The sequence below is a fragment of the Perna viridis genome, chromosome 15, assembly GCF_037379345.1.
Source record: "Perna viridis isolate PV_CMFRI_1.1 ecotype Kerala chromosome 15, ASM3737934v1, whole genome shotgun sequence".
Taxonomy (NCBI): domain Eukaryota; kingdom Metazoa; phylum Mollusca; class Bivalvia; order Mytilida; family Mytilidae; genus Perna; species Perna viridis.
Window position 1 is genome coordinate 20,119,434 of NC_142459.1, and position 27,842 is coordinate 20,147,275.

General features: G+C 33.1%; 1 protein-coding gene across 1 annotated transcript in view; it reads left to right on the top strand.

Annotated features, from left to right (window-relative positions):
- Nucleotides 1–27,573, top strand: part of LOC148597388 (protogenin-like) — a 107,288-nt gene extending 79,715 nt beyond the window's left edge. Inside the window, exons 11-21 of the mRNA XM_088563989.1 lie at nt 371–556; nt 2,374–2,502; nt 4,494–4,679; nt 9,804–10,062; nt 11,113–11,240; nt 12,591–12,758; nt 14,215–14,385; nt 15,707–15,809; nt 16,289–16,448; nt 16,976–17,092; nt 19,200–27,573. Of these exons, the coding sequence (XP_088420115.1) occupies nt 371–556; nt 2,374–2,502; nt 4,494–4,679; nt 9,804–10,062; nt 11,113–11,240; nt 12,591–12,758; nt 14,215–14,385; nt 15,707–15,809; nt 16,289–16,448; nt 16,976–17,092; nt 19,200–19,625 (2,033 nt within the window). The 3' untranslated portion in view covers nt 19,626–27,573. The remainder of the gene's footprint in view (nt 1–370; nt 557–2,373; nt 2,503–4,493; nt 4,680–9,803; nt 10,063–11,112; nt 11,241–12,590; nt 12,759–14,214; nt 14,386–15,706; nt 15,810–16,288; nt 16,449–16,975; nt 17,093–19,199) is intronic.
- The last annotated feature ends 269 nt before the right edge of the window (nt 27,574–27,842 follow it).

Here is a 27,842-nt window from a genome sequence, read left to right on the forward strand (position 1 = left end):
AATCAAGGAAAAAGGACAAGGTTGTCCATATCAATTTGGCAAATTGAGTTATAATTTCATTGAAATGAACTGAAAATGAACATTTCAAGGGCAAGTAACTGTTCAAAACCTTATTTTTTTTTCTAACATTCTATTGAAAAATTTGAGCAAATTCAGTGAAGCAGAGATCAAATAATAGTTTTTCAAATAGAGAAAGCATCGTTGAGTGATATTATATTGTCAGATCAGTGGGATTTTGACATGCATTTTGACATGCATTTTTCTGATTTTTCCCATTGTGCATGATTCTTACAAAAACTTGTACTTAAAGTTGTTAAAAAAATATCAATATATATTCAACTGCCTCATATTATACTTTGTCTGTTATCAGTGCCTGAAGTTCCTCCAAATGTAAGAGTATATAGTTCTTCACCAACAAACATCGAAATTGAATGGGACAACATACCATTTGAGAAACGCAATGGTATCATAACAGGATACAAGGTGTACATCTTAAAAGGGGATCAGTTGACCAAGAAGGATGTACCAGCTGCTCATAACAATTATACTGCTACTGGTAAAGCTATTTATAATAAACTACTGATGGGGAGAAATGCAGTAAACCCTATCTAAACCAAACATTGAATGAACCTGAAATCATCTTCTGGTGCCCCATTATGTTCATTCCAAAGCTTTTTGAACTAAACACCTGCTTATGGAGGTAGTCCTAGGGTAAGGGACACAACTCTTACAAATCATTGGAATGTTTGTATTCAGCATTTTACATCAATCTCATGCAAGCATCAAAGTTACTATGGGTGTTTTCATTCTGTTCCAAATGAAAGCTTGATATGCTTTGGTGAAATTGAATATGATACAAACATATCACTGATTTCAAGAGTGATGTCCCTTCCCAAAGTCTACCTCCTTGAACTATACAAGACACTCAGTCTGGAAGGGGATTGACTAAGACAGATTTCACTGTATCTCTTACTATTTTTTCTTAATTGAAGTAAAATTGAAAAGACGACCCCACTGAATCTTCTGCTAAGCAGTAGTAGTAACTTTTTTACTCACTGTGGCTCCATTTTATTATTGTTTTACCGCAGACTGTCCATTTATGTTGCTTTTTTCTGGCCAAAGCAATAATCCAGAGTAAAATGATGACATATATGGCCAGTCCATGGGAAAAAAAAATGATAAAATTGAGTCATGAATTATGTTGATTCTAATTTTACCAATTTCATTATGTTTATGAAAAGTCACAGCCTATATGTTACAGTACCTGAACCAGTCTGTGCAACAAAAATTGATCATCGATTAGTTTTTTATCAGTCATTGATCTGTCAAACTGATTCATTAAACTGGTGATCGCATCACGTGACCACAGAGCAGTCAATATATTTTACAGATTGCGTTGTTTTTTTTTTTTTGTCAATTTTACACATATAAACATAATGCGATATATTTAAACATCAATTAATACTTTTATTTTTATCAGATCATTTGTCATTTTATAGTACAAAACTGTGATCAGATCGATCACCTGTCATCATTTATCATCTGTCAGCAATCAATCAGTCAGTGGTTATCAATCCATCAAATCATTGCACAGATCGGTTTAGCGACTGTAACAAAATGCAACATTATCATTTTAGAGCAAAATTCCATACTGATGTTGGTTTAAAATTAAGTAATACTTATCTATGATGTCAGATATAAAACTGTTCTTGTCTGTGATAGTCGTCATATGTTTATCACCATTTTACCATGGCTATGGTCTAAAGACCTTTGATGTGTGTCATAATTATTGCATAGTGCATCAACAAATAATTTATTCAACAGAGTACTGTGAAAGTACTATTGTTTGTGGGATACCAATTTTCGTGGGTTTTGTGGTAGGCCAAACCACGAACTTTGGTTCTAGACAAAAAGATTTCCATTCATGTGTAGACTGAAAACTTCCAAACCACAAATTCAAGAATCCATGAACTTGTGTTTATTCCATAATCCACAAAAATCGTTATCCACAAACTTAAATTTTTATGAATTTCATTTACCATAATGCAGGTAATTTTCCACATAGTGCTAATTCTGTCTTACTTTAGCAGTCTGTCTGAAACACCAAATGTTAACTCTAAGCTTAAGTACTTAGTGCACAACTTGGCATCTGCCAAAACTAGATTTGGCCAAATTCTTCGTCTACTATTTTGGTTTAAAATCACCATATTTGACACCCACCATAAGGTATTGTCGTACAAGCCTTCATTAAGACTTATCATACGTTTTCTAAGGGTATTTGATAAAGTTTATACACAATACTTTATGGTAATAGTTCTGGCTCAATTTTCCAATCTAAAAGTATTCAATATGACTCATTGAATTTGATTGCAGGTCTACAACCAGACTCAGAATACCAAGTGAGAGTACTTGCCTGTACGTCTGTAGGATGCCCCTCCTTTACAGATAATCAATGGCCATGGCAGTCTCACAAGACCCCTGAAAATACAGAGGAGTCCAGAGGTAATGCTGGAATTTCATTAACATGTCGTATCAAGCAGTGATATCAAATGAAGTTAATTTCACCAGGGCAAGGTGTTGTGGCTAATTGGCAGGGGAAATTGGGTCATAGTGAATTCAGAGGGTGAAAATGAAGAATTTATTTCATCTGTGAATTATCAAAATTTATTGTAACAGGTAACATTCAATAATTTTATTGTAATCACAGAAATTACCCAATCCATAATGATATGTATTTTATTTCCGAGACTTGAAAAAGTGCTTGATTATTATTCTATCATTATAACCCCTGCAAACAAAGTTTGGGAGGGTAAATAGGTTTCATTCTGTCTGTCTGTCAGCAGATATTTTCTAAACAGCTTGCAGCATTGTTATGAAACTTGGTGGTGTGTTAAATTACTATATTTGGATGTGCATATAATGTCTGGATTTTATGTTTGGGCAAAAATTGTAGAAATGAAGGCTGATGGACATTTTTCAGCAATATTTGGTGATTTGTGCAGTCTGCCACTCCCCAACGACTTGCAGGATTGTTATGTAACTTGGTGGCATCTTAAATTACTACAGTGAAATTTCTCCTAATCGGCCACCACTGGGACAAGAAAAAATTACCAGTTTTGGGAAAAAAAGCAATGCATTCCAAGCTGTTCCCATGAATGTGTTCCATAACCCTACACCTTGTCAGTTTGTTGGTTGATGCATGTTTAGTGCCAATTCAAAATTTTTGGCCTTTTATTACATTTCAAAGCTTGCAACATTTGTAAATGATTTGATTTTACAAAGGGTACTGCCGACAAAATAATGTTCACGGTCTTGAAAGAATGTGTATTAAAGATCAAAGGGCTATTGATGGTAATTGATTTTTTGTATTGTTTTGTCAATTACCTACCAACAAAGTCTAATAATTTCACCCCTATGTTGTTTTGGCTTGGGTACAGGTCAAATTAATTGACAGTTACAAGATTGTAAAGATCGTACTATTAAATGACTCTGGTTGCCTGACATGTGTACACATAAATTAACAGCCAACCAGTGACAAAATGTAATGGCTGGACTAAATTTCTTGTTTAAACTACTGTCTCCTTCAATTATCATCTGTCCACTGACGAAATGTAGGGTTTTAGGGGATGGCCGGTCTATTGAAGACGAAACACACAGGTTTTAAGGTATATCAGATGGGACTTTTGAAAACAGCCAGTTTGAAGGGAAGACTGGTTTTCTGAGGGTCCGGTTTGGAGAAGTTTCACTGTATATTGGGAAGTGCATATTTTCAGGAATTTGTGTTCAGACAAGAATTGTAGAAATGACGGCTATTGGACTTGGGCATTTTTCGGCAAATCTTAACTCCTTGAGATTTGCAGGATTGTAATGAAACTCGATGGAGTGTTAGATTACCATAAAGATGTGTGTGTATTGTCAGGAATTTAGGTTTAAAGTAAATTTGCAGTCACATTTTGTTATTGTGTTGTCAACCAAAAAAAATAGTATTTATTTCTGTTTGGAGTTGGGATTTTAGATTGGCAGCAAAATTGTGTGTCAAAAATTCCATAGTCAATCCCCTATTAAAATTGTGTCCAATATGAATCGTATGTCCACAAAGGTCCCCAAATGTACATGGTTGAACAGGATGTGGGGGTATTAGTCCTGTTAGGGGGAATGTCTATTTTTTTTTTTTTTTTTTTTTTTTTTTTTTTTTTTGTGGTAGAAAATGAGTATGAACCCAGCTATATAAATATTTAAGGAGGTAGACCTAGGGTAAGGGACACAACTTTTAAAAATCTTTGGAATGTTTGTAGTCAGCATTTTACATCAATCTTATGTAAGCATCTAATTAACTTGGATTCATTTTATTTTGCTTCAAACGAAAGCTTGAGAGGCTTTGATGAAATTGTATATAATACAAACATATCACTGATTTCATGAGTTATGTCCCGTACCCTAGGTCTACCTCCTTAAGTCAATGACCTAATTAAATATTATTTATATTTTCTTAGTAAACGTAAGACTGCACGTGACCCAACTAAACCTGACGTGTGTTGACGTAAAATGGAACCTTACTGACAAGAAGAAAGTGACAAGGCGTTTCAAGATTTACATAAGCCAGAAGATAGAGCCTGAAAGTGCCCGTGTGTTTGCGTTATTGAACACAAAGGAGAGGAACTACATCATTTGTGATCTTGGTACGTGCTTGTGCTGTCTAACATAAAAGTATACCAACTACACTACCAAACGTGCCACATATGGTAATCATATGATGGTTTCCATATCATAATCATTTGTTGCAAAGGATATGATTTGCATGTGTGGCAATAAGCTGTGTTCACTTTAGACTTTCATGGTATGCTTGCATCTTATATGGTGATTGATAATTTTGACCTGTAGGTATTGACCATAGTATTTATATCCCAGGAAGTATATGTAGTGATCATGGTGTCTGTTCATCCATCCACAAGTGTTTTCATTACTTATCACATCCACATTGTCAGGTCGAGACCACTAGAATTCTTATGTACTTAAGAATGTCATGCCTTTATAAGGAACAAAACAATAGACTCCATTCATGGGTTATCGTCAAATACTATTGTCCACGACTGCAACTGTATTGACAGTTGCTCACATGTAAATTGTAATCTAACTCTTTTCAGATTCCGCATTATGTTTAAGTTTCAATTCCACTTTATTTCAAATACATATTGGGTTAATGTGATATTCTATCAATTCCATGTTCTCATAAGAAAAATATGGAAATTAGATCTCGCCTTTCCGATTTTACTTTCAAGTTATTATTTGATAAAGCATTTAAAGAGTAATCAAGGGAACCAAGGTTATAGCGGTAATCAAAGAGTAATCAAGGGAACCAAGGTTATAGTGGTAATCAAAAGAATGCAAACCATGGACAAAGACCAGACATGGAAAACAGACATACACAACAAAGAACATAAAATAACTAAAATCATACATACAAAGTAACAAAAGTAAATGAGCAACTCGGACTCCACTAAAAACTGGGAGCATGGACCAGGTACACTGGTAGGGTAAGCGTCCTCTGTTTTTCTAGAAACACCCGCCGAGTTACTCATAAAAATCAACTCCGGGGTAGACAAACGAGGGAAGAAAAACTATGACCCGTTGAATAAATCAGTTTCACAATAACAAAAAATTAAGGAAATGCATGCCTTGATATTAACTTAATTATATATTGACAGTCAGTTGATTCATGGAAATTATACTTTATGCAGTACTTTTGATATTTTGTGTCTAAAATAAAACTATAATGAAAGTCGTGAGGTAGAGAAATTGTTCAGAACCCTAAAAAATTTAAGAAAACATATGAGAGCAACGTACAGTAAAATTACAATAATGATGTATTCAGGTATCTCTTTGCCTTGATTGGGAGGTCGTTCGGGGTCATATCCTATACATGTACCTATTCAATGTCCTTATAAAGTTGAACTCCTGACCTGTTTGACCGTAGCTTTATATAGGTAACCCATATCTTCACATGTGACATCAATTTCCTGTTCAATAACTCAAATAATTTTTCAGGAGTAGGGAGCAAGATTATCTTTTAGTAAGCTTTGCTCACAGTATTTCCTGTTTTAATATAGACTGTCAAAGGTTTATTCAGTCTTGTGCTTTATAACAACAAAGCTTAAGGTGGTTAATTTTCACAGGGTCCTTATATCGGTGTATTTTGGCAGTCTTTCTAAAAATGCCAAAAGAAATTCTATGAAACGTTAACTGAGCTTACTACTCTGTGCAACACTTGTCATCTGCCAAAATTAGAATCAAATCTCCATCTTTTACTCCTAACAATATAACTTGCTATACAGTGTAGCTGTTTATTATCAATAATATGAACAGTTGAAAGCAATGGTTTGTTATACTGGTATATTGGTATTTTTGATACTTACCAGAAAAAAATATAGTGAAACACAGTACACTAACAAGTTAAAATTTATGTAGAATTCAATACACATAACTTGTGTATTTCCAATAAATTGGAATAAGGGACAAGATTAGATTTTATTCTGTACTGCCTTTCACACATGCATATGTTTGTTATAATTCATCTTCTACTTCACAATTTTGATCCATTTATTAAATTCAATGTATATTTTCAAATGAACATAGTATTTTTCATCAAAGCCATAGCCTTAATTTGATCACAGTTGTGTGTCTGTTTTATTGTACATGTTCTGATGGATGTATTAAGGTAGACCTTGTGTCAGTCTGTCTGTCTGTCTGTGGGCACATTATAAAACAGCTATGAACTTGATGATATCATTACCACTTGATTTGATACATTTTACAAGAGTTATAGGTCATAGATACTTTAGTACTTCAAATTTAACTGGCAATATTGAGCATGGAGTGATTTGGTCATGTGTTTAGGGACTTTTAATTCTGAAAAAAATATGCACAGACAGACAGACATATTTTGTGTTATGAGGACTTTATGTCTTATTGAAAGTGAAAAGATACAAATTAAAGAAAAGTATAATGATTTACCAAAGCACCATGGCTATGGTACTGTTTGTTCATAAATAATTTGCTTAATAGGAGTTTCCACTATTCAGAGGGTAGATTCAGGTGGCAGCTTGCCATTTAAGTAGTACTTTCATTTATGAATGCCTAACTCCAGCAAAATTTTCTTTTTAAAAAGGCCCATACAAAGTGGGTGGCCTTTGAAAACCAACAAGCACTATTTAAGGCCACATCTTTTTGTTTGCATCCCCCTTTTTGGAAAATCTGTGTACAGGCCTGCATATTTACACTATTAGAAAATACTTCACACTTAAAAGATGGTGATTAACACTGAAACTATGAAGTGGAATTTTGTTCATGTGTTCAACACTACAGCTATTAATGTAACTGACCACTTTTCTATTCATCTACAAAACACACGAGGTTTTTTGTATGATTTTTTTGGTACAGTGTTTTTCTTCATGAAGTTTCCTTATATTTTTATCATTTACTATTTTTCTGTTTCTTGAGTTGTAAGTCAAATGAAGTAAAAAAAAAAATATATGCCATAGTGCAGACGTCAATTTCTCAAAAAGTCATAAGTGTAAAATTGATCGAAGTTATGCCGTAACGATGCTATTTTCTGATATGACATCATTACTTAGGTTCAACCTGACACTTACGATCAACTTGACTCTTACAGCTTCTTGTGAAATTGATGCCAGCTTTTTTTTAAGTTCTCTCTGGGCAAGGAAAAACACTAAATGATGGCAACTTTCTGAGCGAAGTCTGCATCATCCTCTGCTTTTTTTTAATAATTTGCTTGGCTTTCTTTGCTTCAGCTTTTACATACAATTCTGCTTTACAGGTGCTGTATTTTAATGCTTTCTCTCTGTGTTAGTTGCATGGTGATATTTTACAAGGTAATTATAGATGCTGCATTTACACCATACAGGGCACACCATAGTAAGAAAGTGGGGGTGATTTATTTGTCGTAGAAATACTTGTAATCATAAAAAATTTCATTTGATTAGTGGCAATAGTACCAGATTTTTCCAATGAACAAAATTGACTTTCATTTTGGAAAAATGAGTATTGTAAAACTGGTTTGTGGAGCTTAATATTGACAATTTAAATATCGGGGGTTTTTTTTTTCTAAAATTTCTAGAATAAAATATATATATATGGTGTGACCTTGTAGCCTTTAATGATCTCTAAGCACTTCACCATTATTTTGTGTGATTGTAATTTCCTAAATTATTTTGAGATACTTCTCTTTCACAAGATTCCTATAGTAAATAGACTTGTAGAAATATATAAGCACTTTCCATTTTCACTGCTATGTCTGTTATCAGAGTTCTTTGTGACATCATAAAGTTCAGAATTGCCTTAGGTTTATGGAAAAGTTATTTTTAATTCAGAAATTCTTGTGTGTATTTTATTATTGCACCAAAAAGCACTGGGTTCTAATTGCAATGATTAAAATTTAATTTCGGACTTTTTATATGGATGATGTAAGATTTTCTCTATCGCTAAAATTAAAATTTAATTAAAGGTTTTAAAATGAGTGAAAGGTGAATATCGCAAAATATAAAATATCAATTTAATTTCGACATTATGAGAATGGAGCCTTGAGGAGCTTATTATGATACATAAATTAAACAACAAGAGTTGATATTTTGTAATATTCAGTTTTCATGTGTTATGAAACCTTTTCCTCTGTCATTCCTTTGGAATATTTGGCTACTTGGTGTTCAGGATATCCCATGGCGGAAATTTAAGCAATTGTTTGTGTATGACATCATCAGCTGTTATGGGAGAACAACATAAGAAACATCAAAAGGTCTATGTCAACCAATCAGATTTTATAAACAATGTTTCACAATCACAACAGTGAAATTTTCATATCACAAGTTCATATGACATGGTAGTTCATAAAAAGTTAAACAATCCCCCTGTGTCAATGCAGGAGATTTACCTGCATTTGGAAATTTCTCCCGTCTTATTTGAATTTTTGGCTTAAAATCATAAAAAAATTACTTCTCAAAACAAATTATTTCAAACTTCTTGTAAAAATCATTAATTTTTTTGTAATACAGGGAAACATAGTGTGTCATGTTTTGGGGGAAATCACAAGAAATTGTTACAGTGAAATTGAATTTTTTTTGGAATATGATCTGTTGGTAAATGAAAACAAAATCTCGGCAATTCTTCCACTATGGGAAATTTGTGAGAGGGAGATCTCCCTCTTTAGAGTTTTTGAAGGTTAACACCCATGCAAATTTGTAAGAAATTATTAATGACCCTTTCTGTATACTCATTATTTTATTAATGCATTATAGTATACTGTCCTTTGTCTATTTTTCAATGATTATCACAATAAAAAGAGTGTTGATAATTATTTTGCAAAATTTATGAAAAATAACGGGACCTATTACTTCACATTTGAAAAGATGTGCTTAATTAAGACAATGGTCTCCTACTTTTGCTGTATTTAATATATTAATACCATTTTGAAATATTAGGCACCTTTGGAGTTTTCAGCTTTATGTGAATTTGATGCTGTAATCATATACAGTTATAAAGTTTCTGATAAGCAGAGTAAATAATATTGTCTAGTATTCCCTGAGCAAATAGTTTGCCAACAATATTCACCTTAGAAACAACAAATTTAACTTGTCTTATTGATATGCTTCTGTTACATCAGCAATGCATTTTAAAACTAAGTTCTCTTTGTACAGTTCTGATTCTTTTTTTATCATATTTACTTCAATTTTTGCCAAAATTATTTTGGAAAACTAAGTCCATGTAATAATCAAAGTATATTTGTTTTCCAGAGAGTGAGAAATTTTATGAGGTAATGTTTGTGGTGGATGGCCCCACTGATCCTCTGGCAACTGTGGAAGAGATATTCCAAACAGTTCCTCCTGATAAGAACCCTTTGCCTCTTCCTCCAGTTGGAATCTTGGCACGAGCCATATCATCCTCTGAGATTTTGATTTCATGGAAGAGGCCTCGTCTTCCGTATGATATAAAGTTCTACATGGTGAAGTACTACCGAGTTAATAAACCTAGTAATGTTATATTTGCTCGAAGGTAAGAAAGGGTTATGGTAGTACCTTTAGAAGGGGAGACAATCTGCATAGAAAAAAGATACTTTGATCACCCATGCTCTATCCTGTATCAGAACTTTCTTAATGCATTTATAACTGAATAATTAAAGGGTCAGAAGGGGAGACAATCTGCATAGTCTTGATCACCCATGCTGTATACTGTATCAGAACTTTCTTAATGCATTTATAACTGAATAATTAAAGGGTCAGAAGGGGAGACAATCTGCATAGCCTTGATCACCCATGCTCTATCCTGTATCAGAACTTTCTTAATGCATTTATAACTGAATAATTAAAGGGTCAGAAATTTAAGAAAAAGATGTGGAAAATCTGAAAAGTTAAAGGTGGAGAACTAGTTGTTTATTATTAAAATAAAGGTTTTATTTAAGAGGGTTTAACTGTCAAATATATGACTGGCTCTAATTTGGTTCTATATAAAAGTTATCAAAACTGCACAATACCATAAATCACTTTATTATCACACAGACATTCAAAGAGTATAATAGATTATTAATATGAAAGAGTGAATAACCAAAATATTACCATGAGTACTGAAGAATGCCTAGATTTAACGAGTGAACAGAACTTGTTCTCCACAAGAGTTATATATTCAAGCGTTCTTGGCATGAATGATCATATTTTGGTTATTCACGATAACTAATTGATTATCCTGTTTAATATGTAGATTGTTTTTCATATTTTATCGATACTTTCAACATGAATTTTTATTTTTGTTATTGGCGGATTGATATCAAAGTTGTGACGTTTTGGCAGGAGAAAGTCCAAGAGTGAAATTAACGAATTTATTTCACAGTGTGAATTATCAAAATTTATTACACTGGGAACATTCAATAAAAAACTGCTATCTATATAATAATACATGATATTATATAGAGATGAAATTTTGTGTTGGTTGATTTATTGTAGAAATAAGAAATAGGAAGTGGACCCCAAAAAATTGTAGTTCCCTCTATATATTATGGAACATGTATATAAATTGATAAAAAAAAAAGTAATTACAATTTCTTTTTAGTGATACTGTAAGACACATACTGAAGGATTTAGATCCTTTTACAACATACAGTATCAGGGTTCGATCTCACACAGCCCAAGCTCATGGAATTTTCAGCGACCCTGTGGAGGTGGAAACTATGGAGGATGGTAAGTATCTATTCAAATCATAGCATCTTAAGATGTGAGACTTGAAGGTCAAAACTGCAGAGAATATTGTTCAGTCAAAAATCTACCAATACCATCTTGTTTAGGTTAAAACAGTGGAGGATATTTAGTGTCTAGTCACATTATTCCCACTACCTCATTCAATATCCTGTTGTAGTCCAGTTATGAATGGAGGGTTGCCATTTCAAATTCCTATGAAGATATTGGCAATGTCTTGTTTAGAAATTTTTTTATTAATTTCCTCTCAAGTTACAACTATGGATGGTAGTAAAGTCAAGTTATATTCTACTTCAGGAGGTAGACCTAGGGTAAGGAATACAACTCTTACAAATCATTGAAACGTTTGTATTCAGCACTTCACATCAATCTCATGTAAGCATCAAGTAACTTTGACTGATTTTATTCTATTTCAAATGAAAGCTTGGTAGGTTTTAGTGAAATTTGACATGATATAACCATATCACAGATTTCAAGAGATATGTCCCTTACCCTAGATCTACCTCCTTAAAGCCTCTGTAGATATAGCATTTTCAGATTTCTAGATTTTTCTTTGTCATTTTTCTCATAGGTTTGTTTTCTAATTTTTCATTGCAACTTTGTCAAATTTTTAATTTATGTGTATGAAAAAAAACGATCTTTTTAACCATTAGATTTCCAGTTAATCTAAACAAATTTTTACCATTCTGATGCTACAAATTTCATCTTACAACTAGTCATTTTACTATATCCTTCAATTAATCTTTCTCCTATACAAATTAAGGGTGTCGAATAATGTTTTATTCCTCCACTGCATAATAGGGTCTCCTGGTTCCTGGTTACCTTTTCAGTTATGAGGTATGTCAAAAACTGGAAACAGGTAACTTGTTTAAAGATGCCCTGACCAATCCCAGCACTTGAAAGATTGCTAAAAAATAAATATTTTGAACAAATCACACATGCTTTATTTCAAAAATGTGGTTGCAGGACAAAAACAATACATGAACATTGGCAAAGGTATCAATATATATATTAGTACTCGCTTCAAAACAGTCAGATCAGCATGAATGTGACGACTCTATTTGCTACACTGCTCCATTGGATCAAATTGATACAGGGAAGATACATAAAGGTATAGAAAGGTCTGAAAAATTCCCAACGATGTTAGAACTGTCATTTTTCAGACCTTTCTGTATATATATATATAACTATAAAGAAGCAAAAAGTAGACGAAATTACATTTTGTACACCTTGAAAAATTACATACTTAGACTATTTTTTTTCCTAAAGCTTATATGAATTTGATATTTTGGACAATGTTTATTTTCAAATATCATTAATTGTTACTATTTCCAGTACCATCAGCGCCAGAGAAGTTATACATTGTACATACAGATAAGGACAAAGTAACATTACAATGGAAACCTCCGGCTCAGAGGAATGGTGTCATTATCTCCTATGTCGTATTGTACAATAGACAAAAGGACGTCCCAGAAAGACTCTGGCAGTCACAGGAACTGAATGGTAGGTCTACAGGCATCTTGTATTTTGGAGAGAGCAATTGTCTTTATATTTATAGACTTGGAAGCATAAGTTATTAATTGTGGTCAGAATTGAGTTCAGTGATGTGTCAAGTCCACTTTTACGATGACAAATCTTTGAAGTACGGTACTGTTGTCTCCTTTCTAATAGGTTATGTTAGTCTCATCATGTGACGCCCCGTGCAGGTCCGGGTGTTAAAAGAATAGGCCTGCAGCAGCACTAAGCTTGTCGTAAAAGGCGACTAAATAGTGCTCAGAACCCTAGCCAGGGGCTAGGGCGCTCTGCCCACAGAGCAACTGGGATGTGTGCCCCAGGTGGTGGAATGGGGTACCCCTGGCGTGTTACATGCTGGGGTTGTCAGGCTATAATACGGAAGACCTGACCGCAAACCATAGTGGTGCACCGTGTTGGGAAAGATGCCACGTTCCTCGCACATTAAAGAACCCTACTGTGGTATTCTCCCGGAGTAGGAACCATAGGGCTCCGCCACAGGAGGCTAAATTGCCCGACCCTACCCATCTCTCCCTATTTCTAGTGGCAATCAACATTTGTCAACCCCATTGTCCTTGTGTCTCATCCCTTTTTCATTTCATCATCATTTCATGTTCATTTTATCATCAATTTCATGTTCATCGTCTGATTATAGCTGAAATATTGCTGCTCGGACGTTAAACCCCAACAAACAAACAAACAAAACTCATCATGTGACTCCATGGAATCAAGAGAGTCAGTCCTCGTCTGCCATTTAAATGCATGGAGATTTGTCATTTGTGGAGTGTTTAGCTCAGTATTGAAACAAAACATCTTTTCGTGTAAAAATACCGATAAAAAATGCAGCATTTCGAGATCCCAGAAGTAAACAATAAGATGGAGATCAGTCTTCATATTTTGATACATTCTACATCCAAAATTTTGGAAAGGAGAATGAAACTAGAACTAGGTCTGTCTGCTGGTCCATGTTTTCTGTCTGAATTATATTGTTGAACAATTTTTTTAAGATTTAAGTGTAAGAATCAGGCTGTGGGTGAAACTTTGTATGAAAAAAACACCATTTTTGAAAGTTTAATTTGACTATTTGCACCATCAAAATCAAGGAAAATAAATGATTTTTTTTTAAATTACTTTTGTAAACTGAGTTTTAATTCCCTTGAAAATTGCACTGAAAAGGAACATTTCAAGGGCAGATAACTCAATAAAAAAATCATTTTTCTAGCATTCTATTGAAAATTTTATGAGCAAATCTAGTGAAACAGAGATCAAATTATGGTCTTTTCAAATAAATAGGACATCCTTAAGTGATGTGATATTGTCAGATGGGTGGGTTTTTCACATTAATGTGTCTGATTTTTCCCATTTTGCCTCATTCTTACAAAAACTTACACTTCAAAATTATCTACCATTAGGTCAAAGTTATTGGAACATTTTGTGCTCTTTTTAGGGACCTTAACAGAAGCCACTATCAGTGGTATAGAGAGTAATACTAACTACTACTTCAAGGTTGGGGCATGTACCAAGCAGGGTCCTGGACATTACTCACAAACAGTCGAGATGAAACCATTAATCTGCACAATTCCGTGTAATCCTGACGGGGTTAAACCACCTAATGGAGGTATGGTTACAGGGATATACTTTATCCATGCATACCTGTAAACCTTTATAACATTTCATGTGAGAGATTCATCACCACTGACACTGTCTCTTGTGGGAGGTTTTAAGTAAAAGCAAGTTTTTTGTACAAAAATTCAGTTTTTAATATTTTTTTATGATGATATAGTTGTAGTATTTTTAACCAAAAACCTCCCACAAATTTTGCATGCTTCTGTTGGAGATTCTAAATTTTCATTGATTTTGTGAGAGTCCCCTTCTTAATGTGAAAGAGTTCACAGGTAAGTCCATGCATTTGTCTGATAATTTTCTAAATTAATTCCTTCTAAATTTATCTTAACATGATATCGATAGTTTGAAACTGAAGTATTTATATGACTGCAACAAATTTTCAGTTGTTAAATGGAATTATTTTTTTTTTGTCGCCTGTGTCAGGACAATAACTTTATATAAGTGTATTGATCTCTTTGAAATAAAACCACTAGTTACTGCACCACAATAGGAAAGCAGGGATTCGTTTTTGATGTTGTTACATGAACTGTTTTGGAATTAAGGGTAAAAAAGGCTACTTTTGTCTGATCAAAATCTTATATTTAAATTGCTATCCAAATTCAGAGTTTTATCAAGTGTATTCCAACTTCCCCATCTGTTCAGGGAAAAATTTACCACTGCAGTCATATAAAGCTGTGCCCTGTGAAGCATTTAGAATTTGACCTCTGCAGTCATATGAAGCTGTGCGTTGTGAAGCATTTAAAATTTGACCACTGCAGTCATATAAAGCTGTGCCCTGTGAAGCATTTAAAATTTGACCACTGCAGTCATATAAAGCTTTGCCCTGTGAAGCATTTAATCTATGGAACCATATATTCTTTCTTCTTTCAGTGAATTAGTATTTACAATCATGTATTTATTGATTTTTATTGATTATATATTTCTTTGGGCACTTGAATTCATGGTTTAACAACCCTAGGATTTCCGTGAAAAAGTTGCACCCAATAAACACATGTAAATATTTATAGAAAAAAAATTATATATGTTGTGAAGTGATTCATTTAGCATAGAATAATAAATGAATGAACAATAGCCACATTTCAAAAAAGTTTAAAGGTCACCATGGCTCTATAGTCTGTGTCAACAATCTTCACCTTTACAACTTTTTGCCCCAGACAAAGGCAGTAAGGTTGAAAATGTGGGCTTCATTTTATCTATTTTGATGTGTTTTATTTATATTTTATTTTTATTCAGTTCCAATTTGCCTTTTGAATGTGACTATTGTTCACTTATTTGTTATACTTAAATGTTTATAGCCTTTTCTGTGTTTGTAGGTTCTGGAATCTTTAAAGACCAGAGATTGGGTGTAATTATCGGATGTTCTATAGGACTGAGCAGTATCATTATCTGTATTGTAGTGGTCGTTGTTAGGCAGAGGTAAGGTTCTTGAGGAGTATAGACCTAGGGTAAGGGACATAACTCTTCAAATCAGTGATACGTTTGTATCATATTTAGTGATACTCTGCCAACATAATGGTGAAAAAGGGGGATGGCAAAATGTTCAGATTGGCCTGACTCAAAAACGACATTTTCGATTTTGTGGAAAATTAAACCTAACCTTTATTTTATGGTACTTAATAACTGCAAATTTTTTTTTAAAATTCATTGTTCTCAAGTTATTTTTGGAACCATCATGGGTTTGACAAACAGACGGGTTGATACATTGACTCAAAACTTTTGAGAGGGTATCTTATAATACTTTGCCATTTAAGTGACAGAGTATTTTTAAAAATTATGTGTTCAGTATAAAATTGTTCAAGTTACATATTTCAGTTCTTATTGAGATTTTTGTGGTGTTTGGTAAGTCTGTATGTATATTCACATTTCCATATTCATGTTATAACCATTGTTTGCAGATATTTTGCACGCATGTATAGAAACAGTCATGTGATGAATGGTAACCCTGGCAACCACAGTGTCGGACAGTATCTTAGCAACCATTCAGCTCAATCACCTTACCACATGGTAGATGAAGGAGCTCCTATGTTGGAAGAAAATATTCACGCAGATACTAAGGTATGAGAATGAAATAAATCTTTAAAATAATTATGAAAGATTTATTGGTTTTTGAATGACTGAGTAGACTGAGTGCTGTACTTTTTGAGTCTTGCTATTTAAATTCATAATTCATGCTTATGTCTGTTTGTATTTGAGAGTAATCAAGGGAACCAAGATTATAGCTTAAATCCAAAGAATGTAATTCAGAGACAAAGACCAGACATGGAAAATGGACACACAAAACAAAGAACATCAAATAACCAAAATATAACTTATGTAGTGATGTCTTCAATCTTGTAGCAACATAAACCTGTTCCAAAAGCCTGATTGTAAGATGTCTAGTGCAACGTCTTTTGTGAAACTTCCAGTTGTGTTTACGGAAAAGTAAATAATGGTCTTACATCATAAATCAGGGATTTTTCTTTGTTTATAAAGATACATGTAGCTGTACCAGTAAAAATCAACAACTTGTGGTACCAGTCTTTTTTTGTTTTCTTGCCTTTTTATCTTTTAATATAAATAAATATAATGTATTATCTTTGTAGGGTCCTGACAATACAGTACGTTTTCAAGGAAATGGTCAGATTATATACTTTTGTAATGGAAAAACACAAAATGGTAAAATCCGGGCCTATGTTGCCAGTCCAATCTCTAATGGACAGGTAAGATTCAGGGTCAGGTTTCATAAAAAATCTCATAATGAGAACTTATTCCAATCCCTCTTCAGCTCAAATTAAGACCAATCAAATTGCTTGAAATTGAAGATTTGAGGAAATTTGTTTGTGAAGAGCATTACAGTAAAATGGTTGCTGCCAAAAGAAATATGAAGAATAATCAAGATGCTGATTATAACCTAGATGGGGCTTGCTCACTTGCTTGCTTATTCCTTTGGTACTGATGAGGTACATAGGCCACCAACAACAGTCCTCCATCTAGTTCTGTTTTGTGCCAGTCTGAATATGTCTTGCCACTTATAACCCTCTGCTTCCAGTTTAGCTTGTAGATTTCTTCTCCATGTATTTCTGGGCCTTCCAACTTTTCTTTTCTTTTCTTTTCCCTTGAGGGTTCCATTGCAAGATGGTACTTGAGGTCATTATTTTTTCCCCGCAGGTTATTAACACTACATTAAAATTATTTTAGTCAGTATGTAAATGATACCACACTAAAATTGGTAGTCACTTCTTCATCTTGATATTTTTATGTTCCTTGTTGCCTGTGTCTGTTTTTGTTCTCAAATTATATTCTTTTATTTCCACTCAAATCTTGGTTTCCTTAATTACTCTGCAAAGCTCTGCATGGCACATTAAATGATATGTAACTAATTGGCTTGGTGATGGAATGATGTATCTGAGTATCATTCCTACCTGTAGACTGTTACTTCTGTGAGGATCCACCTCACTGTGTCAGACTAGTACAAAGTGGAGTCTGTTTTGATTGATTAAACAAACTCTTCCTGAAATGCATGATATATCTGCCATAGCAGTGCTTGCTTTTAGCCACTAGCCTGAAGCCGAGGGCTAGTGAAAATTAATTCGGGCTAGTGCAATGATATCTACATTTCTTGTTTCGGGCTAGTTGAATCCTATACAGTTCTCTATTATTCAGGCTAGTTGTTGATAATTTTGAAGGAAAGGACTGCAATTGGACAGTAAATCACATTTAATCGATTAAGTAGTAGTAGTCATGCAAATTCTGTAATATATGATGCAGCCCAAAAAAGGCTACATATTTTTGTTTTTGCATTATGGGACTATGTTGTGATATGCATTCCAATCTGTCTGCTCTTAGGAAATATTCCACTACTAAAATCAAATAGTTTTTATCATATTTAAGTGTCATTAACAGAGTTACCTCCCTTAATTTTAAATTTTACATAACATTCTATATAATTTTTGTCTCCTAAGAACAAGGGTTATGTGAAGTCACATATTATTTACTGATTATACACTATATTATAACATTTTAAACAAAACTTACCGTGTATTACAGTTTGCATGATTCTTGCCTGGAGTAATACTAAATATCTAATGTGATTCAGATATTCTTTGGGTCAAAAATATCGACAAAAAAATACCAGTGAACAATGAGACATTTCAAGTACATCAAATCCAAATACATGGTAAGAACGTGAAAACAGAAAATAAAAAACAATCAACACACACAATGTAGCAAATCAATGCTGTGTCAGTTTGTTAATCAGTATCAGATACTAGAAAATCTGGGTTTGATTTGTATATTCACTGATTATCTAGGAAATAAAGTCACATTAAGGGATGATTTTGGATGACACTTATACTCAGAGGTGTTCTCTTTTATGGTTTTAAAATTTATTTATTTATTTTTTTTTTTTTTTTTATTTTTTTTTTTTTACGAATATTGACTGTAAATTATGCTCTACATAGTTCCTATTTTAAAAGCACACAAATTATAAGGTTTCATGGATCTTTTCCATAAAATAGAGTAAAAAGTATGGATTGTCATCAACAGAGGTGTTTACTTATACAGATTTTCCGTATTTTCCACAAATTTTGATTGCAAATTATGCTCTACGGATTGTGAATATTTCCATAGTACCTTTGTTAAAATTTCAGAAAGTTCAGGATATTACAGATCATTTCCATAAAATACTGTGAAAAATACGGATTGTCATCAAGTAGTATAAACAGATCTGCATATACATGGTTACTGTATCTTTGTAACCATTACATAATTTCTACTATAATGCTTTATTATTTATTTTATAATAACTCATCTGCTTCTGTTTTATAGGCCGGAGAGCGTACAGCATTGATTACCTCCAGAAGTGCAGGTCATATGGCTGAGAATAAAGAGGAAAATAGTGACAGTATTGTCACACACAGTCATTCTGATGGGAATGTCCGATCATTACCTCAAACTAACTCAGAAAGAGGCTACAAATATGAGGATAGAAAATCTTCAGGAAATTCTAATGATATTGATACCTCTACCTCAAAAATTCACAAACCATTTGGGAATTCTCAGGCCAGTGGTGCTTCTCAAGGTCAAGGTCAAAGTGCGGGTAGTCAAATCGACCTCAAAGACAGCGGAGATCTGATCTCTAAAATGTTACAAGCTACGACCTCAAACCTGGACACAAGTTCAGATCTACCTCAAAGGTCAGGGGTCAAGTCAGGTGTTGCCATGGAAGTAGATCTGTTATCAGTGGATGCTTAGATACTGAGTCAATGCCTAGCAACAGTGATTTGTTGTGTACTACACAGGGAAGAATATTGTTAATATATATGTCTTAATTTTATCTAGAAACTAGATATAAAATAATGTTCGTGTTTTTCTTTTGTTTTTTAGTGAGCTATTGTACATTAGGCTTCCTTTCTTGAATGTTTAAAGAATTATAGGGAGGTTAGTTCCCTCATTACAGTGGATCAGAGATAAAACATTACATCAGATTTATTTTTTCATTTCCACTTTCTACCTTGAGCCTTAGATATTTAGATTTTCCTGCAGGTATGAGTGGGTTGAATTATTTCTTCCATCTGAACTCAAATAAAGGGCTTTAGTGAGCATGTTAAAATGTAAATTTCATAATCAAGATTGTCAAGACTTTACTGGTGGAGAATCAGTTTCTTCCATGAAAATTTTGTACGACTTTGTTAATATATAATGGCAGGAAATTTAATTATCAACTAGTGGCTTAAGGAGGTAGACATAGAGTAAGGGACACAACTGTTACAAATCATTAGAACGTTTGTATTCAGCATTTTACATCAATCTCATGTAAGCATCAAAGTAACTTGGACTGATTTCATTCTGTTTCAAATGAAAGCTTGATAGGCCATGGTGAAGTTGAATATGATACAAACATCACTGATTTCAAGAATTATGTCCCTTACCTTAGGTCTACCTCCTTAAATGAGAGCACTTAATATATCGCCTTCAAATATACATTGCCCGATGTCTACAAGTGGATATGGCTATAGATAATATGTAGTGTAATTTATATGTGCCAAGGCTTTAGTCTGATGTAATGCATATGTAATGTGTAAGAATTTGTATGTCAGGCCTGGGTTCCACAAAACTTTAAAAATGCTTAACCCTGAGGTTATTCATAACTTCCATGATAACTCCATAGAAAGTCTTGGGATTGATGACTAAGAATGTTCTCAGACTTTAAATGCTTTTTCATCTTTTGTGGTGCCTGGGCTGAGTTGGTATATATTTTATAAGCTAGATAGTAACACCAATTCCACTGTTGAAGATTATTGGGGGAACTAGCTGAAAGGATAGACTTGAAACAGAGATAGATTTGTCATCTTTGTTGAGGTAGAATTCTTAGGGAGCAACCATTTGTTTCTATAGGGATGCTAAGACATAATTTTGAATAAAAAGGAAAATAACTTGACTGGAACTCACATTACCAGGAAGAGCAATCGTTTCGAATATATACAGAGAAACTTAAAGTAACAAAATCAACATTATGAATTTAAGAAATCATATTTTAGCCCCTTCTTGAAATGAAGTGGATGCTGCCACGGGTTGAGCCCCTTTCAAGTCTATTCTTTTCCCCTTGTCTTTTGTGTATATTTGTGTCATGATATTCCACATGTGTTTTGAATGGTGGAGATGGCAGCTTTTAATACAACATGTCCAGGCCATAAAAATAGCTGGTGCATCACATGATCATCTCATTTGTCACATGATTGTCACATGTTCATGAATCTCATCAAGAATCATACAACACTTTACTGTAATTCTGTTTATTAAAAAGACAAGTTGAAGAATGGCTAACAATTATTTTTGCTGTTAAGTCTGAAGGCATGTTAGTTCATGTCCCCTTTTCCTGGATATGGATTTTTTTCTGTATAAAATTATATTCACAGTACGTATGTTTTATTTGCATATCATGTGAATGGTACTCCAGTAAAGAAAAATATCAATTTTAAACAATTTTGCATACATTTGGTAAGCTATATAATCAATAATTAAAACAATGTTTGCTTTCTTGACATAAGCTTAGAAATGCTTGATATCTTACACTTGTGAAGGTGTCATCCAGGGACTCCACTGTTCATTCTAAATTTCATTGATCAATCCATAAACTGATTACATTAGATTAGCAGCCCATATTAGACCATTACTCTGTATTTTTGTGTCATCATTTATGTAAACATTGATATAAACATTGTTTGACTACCTTTCAGAAATTTTGATTGTTCAACCTCTAAATCTGTTAACTTTGGAAAAAAAACTTACCTTTGAACTTTGGTAACCATAGTTACCTCACATTACTACCTCTGCTGCGAATCACAGTAACCTCTTCAACTCAGGGACACGGAGACTACCTTGTGAAATGCTGCCTCATCTCATTGGATAATGACACATAATCATATTATTTTAGTTATTTCCCTTGATCAAAAAGGGAGATAATTGTGTGACACCAATGGGAGTTACCTCCCATAGTTTTATAAAAAGAGTAGCTATCCATAGGAATTGTACCTTTCAATTGTTAGGAGGGTTAGAGCTTGAATTTTGCAGTATAATTCATTCTATGGGAAATTACATTTTTTTGGAATGCAAACTACTGATTATTGGTAAGTCTAGAACAAAATTTCGATTAGACTCTTCTTTTATTTGAGCAAAATCTAGTTGTCCTTCCCCTTTACAATTGAATGGTGTGACTCTGTATTGTTACTTTAATTTTCTCAGTGGTTGATTTGTCTCTGGGAATATTTATATAAAAGTAATGGCCATATATTGTGTTTGCTGTGAAATTTGTCCCTGCCTTCATAAAAAGGCAGTGGAATCTGGGCTTCTTAACTATTGTACTTTGGAATTATGCACTGTATTGTCATCACTGCTCATTTGAAACAGGGCATATGGATTAACATTTGTCTGTTTGTCTGTCTGTGTCCCTAAGATGTTTGAGTTTTTTCCCTTAATAAGATTTCTTTGAGTTGATCAATGGCTTCTTAACTATTTCTCTAGATATTTATATAGACGTTATAATGGTTTTATTTTAAGTTTTAACTTTTTTTTATGAAATTAACATATGAGGATGAAGCTTTCTTTCCTCTTAACTACAATTATGTCAAATTGAGAAAACAAATCTGGAACTGACCTGGAAACCTTGTCAGTCTTTTAAAGATAGAACTCTTAGGGGCAGACAAGGATGGGAATTTGGCAGTTAATTAAAATTCCCTTTTAAAATACACAAGTAAAAGTTCTGTAATTTGTCTTTTTGTCTCAATGTTGTAGGGCGTGTATTTCATATCATTAAGGATTTGAGGTAGGACATGTGTCCTTCTTGCCTGTTTGAGTTAGTTTTGGTACCAAAAAATATTCATTTGTTTAAAGGTCAAAGGTGAAACTTCTAATTGCATGCCCTGCATATTAAGAGTCAGTGGGTGTATGCTTGGATATTCTAGAATATGCTGTCATATTTTTTCACATGTGTCTTTTTACAGATTTGTCATGACAAGGTTTCAAAGTCATGGTGGTTCAGTCTGAGACCCATCTAATATATGTGCTTAAGTGTCATGGTGTGAAAAAGAAACCATTTTGAAAGTGTAAGTTGACTATTTTGTCAGAATCAAGGGGAAAAGACACAAGATTTTCCATATCATTTTGGCAAATGGAGTTATAATTTCATTGAAATGCACTGAAAACGAACATTTCAAGGGCAGATAACTCTGTCTAAAACATCTCTTTTCTAACATACTATCAAAAAAACTTCTGATCAAAGTCAATGATGCAGAGATCAAATATGGTCTTCTCAAATAGAATAATCATTCTTGAGTGAAATTATATTGTCAGATAGGTAGGTTTTTGACATGCATGTTTCTGATTTTTCCAAATTTGCCTGATTCTTACAAAGATGACTGTTAACACTGTTGGATTGAAACAATGGCATTAAATGTATAAAAGGTTGTATTTTTTGTTCTCAATTTTTTTGTATTATTTTTTACCTGAAGTAAAGTGGCAGTTAGTTATACCAATCTTGCGTGTTTTAGAATTATATTTGGTATTAAGGATGTTCGCTGGTTGTTAGTCTTCTTTTGTCATACTACTACATTATAAGTAAATAAAAATTGTTGTGTCATTGTGAATGTTTTTGAGATAAAAGCGTTTAAAATTTTGGCGGGAAAAGAATTTCTTTGATTTTCAGTAGGTTTTGCCTTTGTAGATGTTATTGTTTAAATCCATGGAATAACAAGGATTTCTTATAAACTTCTCAAATAATTAAAGAAATTGTGGAAAAGTAATTGGGAGTCACTAAGCAACCAGAGGAGTCTAAACAAAAATGGCTGATCATAAGCAGCAAACATTCTTAAATGTTTTATTTTATATGCACACAGCAGTGTTTTATTCATTATAAATGCTTGTTATTTTTTAACTCTTCTCATCACTGTGTGTCCGTTGTTGTCTGTCGTCTGTTGTTAACTTTTCTTTAAAAATCTTCCCCTCTGAAACCACTGAACAGATTTTAATAAACTTAAGTGATAATCATCCTTGGCATGTCTACTCTTAAAATTATATCTGTTGTAGTCCCTTGATAAAAAAAAAAACTTGTACTAAAGTTAGAAGATAGGGGTACTACCATAAATTCTTGTTTATATTTCAAAAAAACATAAGATATGGAAGAAATCTGAGAGATCTTAGGTTTTTTGGTACAAAAAAATCTATCTTCCCTGAAATTTCAATATTATAGATTTACTAATTGTAGAGTCATTGCCTTTTTTGCAAATTTTACTTTTTTGGTGGCAGTTTTTGCCTATTATTTAGAAAATAAAATGTTCAGTATTTCAGTATCTAATGTTCTTCAGAGTAATCTACAGACACTTCTTGGAGTGATGGCCGCACAATGTGATATTTTGACTCTATTCACTGTTTTTGCCTGTTGTTAACAGACAATAACAGATTGATAATTAATGAAAATTTTAAAAATATAGATAAGTATGAAAGGATCTATAATTGGTGCAAGTTTGGGATAAGTCTGTTTTTTTACAATATTTTTCACCTTTAGCATGTTATTCAGTTAACATAAGTAGAATGATGATTAATGTGTAAATGTTCGGTATCATGACAAATATCATCTGTGCAAATTTAGGTTTTGCATGTACCAGTATTTAACTGTTTAAAGCTATTTTTAACCAGGTGAGCAATTCAGCTCTTGAGAGCCTCTTGTTTTTGGATCATATTAATGTGTCTTTTAATTTTTATACATGTAGCACATATTTCTATTAGTAATTTTTATTATAATCTATTCATCAGGTCAAATATTTTATCGTACCAGTAAAAAACTGAATATTGCTTCTAAAATCAAATGCATAATAGTTAAAATTCAGGATAAAATCAACTTAACTTTGATACCATAGACGATTTGAAAATTTTATTGTTCATTACAAGTGAAAACTGCCTTAAAAATCAGGATCAAGTCAGACTGAATAGATATAGTCTCCTCGTGATAACAACATGTTCACCTGACTGGTGACCTTTGTGAAGCTGGACTGTATTATCATAAAGCATCAAGCAGATTCCATTAATGTGCACATTATAAAAAGGTGTCTGAATGAAAACATTTTACAAATTTGTTGTTGTTTTCTTTTTAATCATTTGGTAGATACTAGATTATCTTAAAACCACACATTGGACTGGATAATTGATCCTCTCAGGGGAGAAAATTCTTATACAATTTGATGTATCATCCATACATGTATATCTGCAGCAGATTTTGGGGGTCATAAGTTACCAAAATATCTGGTTAAAGTGGTCACCTTGTTTTGCATTAAGATTTTACACCTAAATTTTAACTATCATCTGGTATACAATTAATGAACCAGTTTCCATGTGTCCTATCATTGTTCTTTTTTGTCTGTGTTTTTGGTAATTTGAACCAGTGATATGGGAGACAACTTATGGTTTTAGCCTTTAGATAAGGGAGACAACTTATGGTTTCAACCTTGAGATAAGGGAGACAACATACGGTTTCTGCTTTGAGATACGGGAGACAACTTGTGGTTTTAGCCTTGAAATAAGGGAGACAACTAATGGTTTCAGCCTTGAGATAGGGGAGACAACTTACGGTTTCAGCTTTGAGATAAAGGAGACAGTTAATGGTTTCAGCCTTGAGATAAGAGACACAACAGTTTCAGCCTGGGTTGTGCTATGAAACTCTCTCAAAATGTCTTTTTTTTTTCAAGCCTGTTAATGGACTTTCTTTAAATGGTATTATGACTTGCTATTATACTCTGCTAGTACTTTTTCATATTAAATTCTGATAAGTAATGAAGACCTACCCATGGTTGAACAGCATCCTCTTTAAAAGCTACTTGGTAATGGATCAAGAAATTCAGAAAGGATGCCCTCTGACCGACCTAAGAAGGAGCTCACTTCTGTGATTTCCAGTGATTTTCTATTTAATCAACCAAAATTTTTCAAGTAAAAGAGCGAGGGCAGGTCCCCTCACCTTGAATTCTACCAATGTATCCCATAATGAGACATGTCTCTAAGAATTACTTGATGTTCTCCATGAAATTGAATAAATTTGCATCAGCATGAAAGAAATATTTTAGTTCATTATTATTTTTTTCCTTAAAGGTTGTGCTTTTGAAGTTTATTTTCTTTATTTTTGAACTTTCAATACTTATGCTAGTTTTACTATTATTCTGTGCTGTAATCAGAAGGCTAGTGATTTAAGTATCAGCCTTTATAAAAAGCCTACAGGAGGTGATTCATGCATGTCAAAAACCCACCAAATTAACTTTGATTTCTTGTTCAGAAACCCTTATAGATCACATAGCTAGCCTCAGTTTTTTCATTTGGGGGTTGTGCTTTTAAGATAAAATTTATATACATTGTACATGAAATCAGCACTATGCAAGAGTTATGGTCCTTGATTTGGTTGATTACAGTGGGAGGTCAAGGTGTGTTTTTCTCAAAAGCATATATCTACATGTAGATACAGAAAGGACTATTGACCACATGAAAATATAGCATATATAGATCGAAAAGCATCATCTGATCTATGGGTTTTTCTTTACCATGAATCACTTTTCCATGGGCAGTGTCTGAATTTTATATGGACTGGTACTTAATTGTATTATCAGAACTGTTTTTTTTTCTGGTTTATTCATATAATAAATTTACTGTGAACTTCTGATTACAAAAACAGTTGCAAGTTATTTCCCTTTGTAGCTAGATAGTTTAGTATATATATATTTGTACCCTGCTGCATAAAGTTGGAAGAGTGATGTAGTAGTGGTCCGTGTGTGTATGTCTTTCTTGTCTGTCTGTTTGTACAGGCACTTAATGGATAAACGTCCACTAATATTAACTATCAGATTTTGATGAATATTATAGAAACTGTATGTACGGTATTTTATGACATTACTCTGCTTATCTGTTTCTTCCTATTTCACTTGTGGAGGGGATATATGGCTTCATATAACAATCTTGTTGAACCCCAAAGTATCATTACGTAGTAGTTTAATCATTCAATGGTACTGATTTGACTATTATCTAAAATGGCATTTATCAGGTTTTTATAGAGTTCAAATAGACACTTGTGTTAACTGCAGGGTGGGTGATGAGCATATGTGTGACATAAACTTCTGCAGGGTAGGGCTTGGGATAAAACAAGATTTTCCCTTGCTGCAGTATATATTAAGAATACTCATTAACTACCTAGCAGTTAATGCAAAAGGGTCTATATACAGAATGTTTAAGGTACAGTACTTACATTTTGTCTTCTACACATAATGATAATTTTCATTTTTTTATTTTTTATTTTTTTTTTTATTATTATAATTTTTTTTATTATTATTATTTTTTTCCCTTTTAGACCTCAAATTGTTAGTGTTTATTTCAAATGATTTATCTCATCAAGCACTTATCATTGTTTCCTTGCAGAAGGTTTGTTTGTAAATCAGGGTTTAATTTCATTTTTATTCATTCTTCATTATGTTCTTGTGTTATGCACTTACTTGTGCCTAATCATTAAACATTTCGGTGACTCGGTCATCATGAAAGTTGGAATTATGGGTATTTTTTTGTATGCATGTTTTCTGTCATGAGTATTTATAGAATTGTGTACAGCAGATTGTTTACTGGTGTAACCTAGGTAACCATGTTGCCCAAAAGGCTCGTAATAAATGTATTCAAATTTTTTCTTTCTTTCTATTTTTTATAGTGCCCACAAATATGAAGGTATCTGTTGCTCTTGTAACATTTTTTCTAAGGTAAAAAAGCCCAGTGTATTCAACTCTATTGCATTGAAAAGATTAATTTCAATAAATGTCAAAACTTGGTGGCTATTCTGCAGAATATTATACGCTGTCATTACTGCAATCTCATTAAAATTAGACTATCATTTGTTTCATTCAGTCATAGGACAATGAATCTAAGACAAATCCATTCTTCTTATTGTTCAGATGA